We start from the raw sequence: 4,670 nt of genomic DNA, 5'->3' as shown, positions 1-4,670 counted from the left end.
GAGGCGGGGGCGGGGCTTTCGAGGTTTTTGGGGCGGCCCGTGAGGCTGGTGGGTTTGGGGTTTGGGGGTGGGGGGCAGCGCCAGGGGAGGGTGTCGGCTCCTGGAGTGCGGGCGCGCCGGGGCGCTGCGTGCGACCTTGTGTGCGCGTGCATGTGTATGTGCGCGTGCATGGATGTGCGGGCCCACTTTGGGGGGCAGGGTGGGACCGGCCGGCCCTGACTGCGTTTCGGCAAGCCGACCGACAGATCACATGGGACGGCCCCGAGCCCAGAGGACCACTCATCGGGTTTTAGGACAACCAGCTGCCCCGACGCCCGGCCCCGCTGGGCAACACTGCAGGTCCGCTACATTGGTGGCGGCGGCGCGGCGGGCGGCAACGCGGCGGCGGCGGCGGCGCCGACGGTGCGGCCGACGGATTCCGAGTTTTGCAGTGGCGAGGTGGCGTTCCCAGGTGGGGGCGCGCGTGGCCTGGGGGGTCTAGAAGCTTGAGCGAGGTGGGGTTTAGGGGCTGCCTGTGTCATTTTTGGCGGTTTCAGCGGCCTCGACGAGGCCCCAACAGCGCGAGCCGCCCACGGCGCCCGGCGCCCGCCCTCAAGAAGGTCCGCCCCGCCCGCCCTACCACCACCCACTGAATCCGCCCCTCCCTCTGCCCTTGCAAACTCCCGGGACCCCGGAAAACCTCGAACAAACGGCGTGTCCAAATCAACAATTGCGAACCCAAAGACGGCTTCCCAATTCTGGTGGCGTGCGAGGAGTCACTGGCCGACCTCAACACCCGCCTGCCGGCCCCCATCCCCATGGCGCGCTTCCGCCCAAACCTGGTCGTCGCCGGCGCCGGCGGCCCCTTTGCGGAGGATGCATGGGGCCGCATCCGCGTCGGCGGCGGCGGCGACAGCGACGAGGCGGCGGCCGCGTCGGTGGGGGCGGCGGCGGGGGCGCTTGAAATGGCGGTGGTGCGGCCGTGTGATAGGTGTGCTGTGCCGTCTGTGGACCAGGAATTGGGTGTGAAGCGGGAGCCAAACCCGCTGGACACGCTGAACCGCTTCAGGTGAGTGTGGTGCGTGTGCGTGTGCGTGTGTGTGTGTGCATGCGTGTGTGCCTGTGTGCTTGTTGTGTGTGCGAGGCATTGCTGACGTGCGCATAGCTGTTTGCAAGGCGTCTGGGGAACCGGGCCAACGTGCACAGCAAGAGGCGCCTGCAGCATGCCTGGGTGGGCAGCCACGAAGTGAGGAGCGCGCGGGCACCCGCCTCCTGGACGCCCACGCCGCGTGGCGCCGTCGCCTCGAGTCCCGCCGCCCCGCTTCAAGCCTCGGCCCCACATGCTTTGCGTCGCGGCGGCGCGAGACGGCGCCCTGCCGCACTCACTTCTGGCCACCTGTGCGTTTGTCAACCAACAGGACCGGCAAGGAGCTGGGATGGGCGGCCGCCCGCAAGCGCTGGACCCACGCCAGCTTCTTCGCGACGTACTGCCAGCCGGCCGCCAGCGGCCCCGTGCGCGCGGGCGACACGGTCGGCGTGCTTGCGGCGCGCAGCTGGGCGGAGTGAGGGAGACGGGTGGACGGGGCGCTTGTCCGGGGGTCAGCGAGGGAGGCGAGGGGGGGGGGGCGCAGCAAGATAAGGTCCCTTTACGATGTTTGCGCCGGTGCTTAAATTTTGGGGGTAGGATTTTGGCAAGGGTTCTCCATGAAATTGTTGCAGCGTCTTGGGGCATACTCACATTGTTGGGAACCGCTTGTCTGTTGGTCTTGTGTGAGGGCAGGGGCCCGCAGGCCGCATTCAGATTCATTATGTTGCCGCACAGGCACGTATTTCGTTTGCATCAGCATCCTGGATGACAGGCAGCCTGTGCCATTGAGTGCGTCCATCGTGCTATTTGGCTCATCAAGACTGTAATGTGGTTGGTGCAGAGCAGCCAAGTCAGTGCCAGCGTGCAAGCTCTTGGCCATCATCGTGTGTGTGTGTGTGTGTGTGTGTGTGTAGAGAGAGAGGGGGGGGCTTGCCCAGGGTTTCCAGGCCTCCTTACACCACTTGTGCACACCCAGGTCGCTGAAAGCTCGGCAGCCAATTTCCAGTGTAGCACCACATCTTCCAAGCGCCCGTACCGTGTAGCAGCCCCCGCCGGGAGCTCTCACTGTTGCTTGGGTGGCGCAGGGCTGGCGCCGTTGCGGGCACAATCCATTGACAGCAGCGCAGAGCCGGCCGTGCGACCCCCCCCCCTTACACGCCGCTGCAAGGTTTGGACTCACTGGATGATGCCGAGCGCTGCGCCCTGCGCAGATAAGAAGAGCAACTTGCGCAGGGGCGCCCCCGCTTGAGGTGCGTCAGTGCGCCTCGAGCGGCTTAGGTTGAAATGCACACCTACAACCAGGCGAAACAGCCCTTGCCGTGGTCAGTGTGGAATCGCGGTCTCGCCGCGACGCCAACCACGTACATACGCTTGGTTTCCCCGCGCAGAGCGGCGCGGGGGCGCAACCTACGTTGCCCCCACGCGTCCGCCCCAAGGAGCTGCTCACGTCAAGTCCCCTCCCTGCATTGCCAAGCAGCATTGCTCGTGGTATGCTTTGCCTGGATAGCTTGCAGGGCCTGCCGCTTTGCTTCACTATGCTGACATTCCCGGCTGGTTGCTGCGTGTTTCATCAATGAGCTGGCCTCCCTTGTACGCATCATATTGCGCATTTACATCGTCATGCGACCGAGCGGCTGGAAATGTGATCGGTTGGGGTCAGTGCAGCCGGCGCCAATGGGATGGCTGCGGGGCGGGGGAGCCTGCGCAAACGCGCGGCGGGACGGGGCCGCGGGCCTGTGCCTGCTCTGCTCACGAGGGCAATCAGACGAAGCGCTTGGCCCCGCCCTGCAGCGGGCGGGTCCAATCTGCGGCCTGCACCGTGGCCATGCAGATTAGAACCATTCACTGTCGTGTGAATGGGGGCCTCTGGGGCCACAAATGCTTGCATTGTCAAGAGGGTTGGCAGCACACACAGCGGATGTATGTGTAGATCGTCAACTGCGCGTGCGCGTTGCCATGACCAAGATGTGTCGACAAGAATTGATCCAGGAGAAAGTCAGTCTGTATACAGAAACCAAAGCAATGCAGTGGAGCAAGCCGTCCCGCTGCCGCCACGGATAAGTCGCGCCGAACCCGCGGCCCGTCTCGCACCCACTGTTGTCATCAACTACCGACGCACAGGCACGGCGCGCGCGGCCGCGGCGGACGTCGCACCGCCGGCGGCCGCGCGCGCTGCGTGCGTCGGGTGCCCGGCCCAGGGGCGAACGTCCCCCCCTCTGGCAGAGGGCGGCGGCCGCGCCAGCCCGGCCCCCCTTCACGCGTCTGCGGGGCGCGGGTTGGCCTCGGCCCACTCGCGCGCGTTCTGGAAGAGACGCAGCCAGGGGCCGGCGCCGTAGGGGTCCAGCCCAACCTCCGGCGGGCTGTGCGGCAGCTGCCAGGCGAGGAAGCATCGCTCTGGGTGCGGCATCATCGCCAGGTGGCGGCCGTTGGCGCTGCAGAGGGCGGCGATGCCGTGGGGGGAGCCGTTGGGGTTGAAGGGGTAGCGCTCGGTCGCGGAGCCGGAGGTGTCGACGTACCTGCCGGTCGGGGGTTTTGATTTGGGCACGGGGGTCGGCGGTTCATGTGAGGAGTAGGCGGATTTGAGAAGGGATTGGCAGGGTTGTTGCGCAAACGCCATAACAAACGGGAAAGGCGCAGCAGGGTGCTTGAGAGGGTGAGAGGAATGCAGCCGTGCCTCAGCAGAAAGTAAACAACAAAGGTTGTCTTCAGGCGGCGCACCGCTCAGTTCTCAACAACGCAAATATGCGCATCAGCGGCACGAGAGCTGCGCACGCGCCAGCCTCCCTGCCGCGCACCCTCGCCCCGACACAATGGATGCAGAAACGCAGTAGCAGCAAACACACATCACCACAAGCACAACGAACCGTCCAGGCACCTCCACGCTTCACATCCCATTGTTGCATCATATCATATCATTGCTCCAACTCACCGGATGGGCGCCAGGCCGCTGTCGAGCACCCTCTTCTCCACAGCAGGGTCGGGGAACAGCGCCTGGCCCTCGCCATGCGCGCACCACACGCCGACCTTGGCGCCGCCCATGCCCGCGAGCCAAAGCGAGGGCGTGTCCTCCGAGATTGCCACCTGCACCCACCGGGACTCGAACCTGTGTCGTTGGGTTGTTATGCATGCTTGTTTAGATGCGGAAGCTGAGCGCGAGCGTGGGCGTGCGCTGGCTGGATAGAGGCAGAGGAACCAAACAGGTTATTGACGGCTCAGAGTGGCGGGGGTAAGCAAGTGGTGGTCCACACGAGCTGTGGGGGTGACATACACGATGCATGCACAAGATAATTGAGCTGGTGCGCGCCCGTAATGCAAGGGTAAGGGCAATCAACCGAGCACACGGCGCCCGCCCGTGGGCACACACACACACACACACACACACACACCTGCCGCTCTTGTTGTGGACGAAGCGCGGCTGCGCGCCGTCCGGCAGCTGCGCGCTCACGCCGCCGCTGGCGTCCCCCGTCGCGGGCACCCAGCCGAGCAGCGCCTGCAGCTGGCAGCCGTTGCAGATGCCGAGGGAGAAGGTGTCGGGGCGGTTGTAGAAGGCCTGGAACTGCTGCAGGACGCGCTCGTTGAAGCGGATGGTGCCTGGGGGGTGGGG

The 4,670-nt window shown here is 65.7% G+C and overlaps 2 protein-coding genes across 2 annotated transcripts; one reads left to right on the top strand and one right to left on the bottom strand.

Moving 5' to 3' along the window:
* Positions 1 to 797: 797 nt before the first annotated feature.
* On the top strand, positions 798 to 1,545 carry MNEG_4299 (hypothetical protein; the record flags this gene model as incomplete). Its single annotated transcript, XM_014047221.1, has 2 exons — positions 798 to 1,048; positions 1,398 to 1,545. 2 exons carry the CDS (start codon positions 798 to 800, stop codon positions 1,543 to 1,545), a joined length of 399 nt encoding a protein of 132 aa, XP_013902675.1.
* A 1,775-nt stretch (positions 1,546 to 3,320) lies between these two features.
* MNEG_4298 (phosphoribosylformylglycinamidinesynthase) lies at positions 3,321 to 4,105 on the bottom strand (the record flags this gene model as incomplete). Its single annotated transcript, XM_014047220.1, has 2 exons — positions 3,321 to 3,582; positions 3,996 to 4,105. 2 exons carry the CDS (start codon positions 4,103 to 4,105, stop codon positions 3,321 to 3,323), a joined length of 372 nt encoding a protein of 123 aa, XP_013902674.1.
* Between the last annotated feature and the right edge of the window lie 565 nt (positions 4,106 to 4,670).

This window comes from Monoraphidium neglectum, assembly GCF_000611645.1.
Source record: "Monoraphidium neglectum strain SAG 48.87 unplaced genomic scaffold scaffold00590, whole genome shotgun sequence".
Classification (NCBI taxonomy): Eukaryota; Viridiplantae; Chlorophyta; class Chlorophyceae; order Sphaeropleales; family Selenastraceae; genus Monoraphidium; species Monoraphidium neglectum.
The sequence above is the reverse complement of the archived record's forward strand: the minus strand, read 5'-3'. Positions and strand labels throughout refer to the sequence as shown.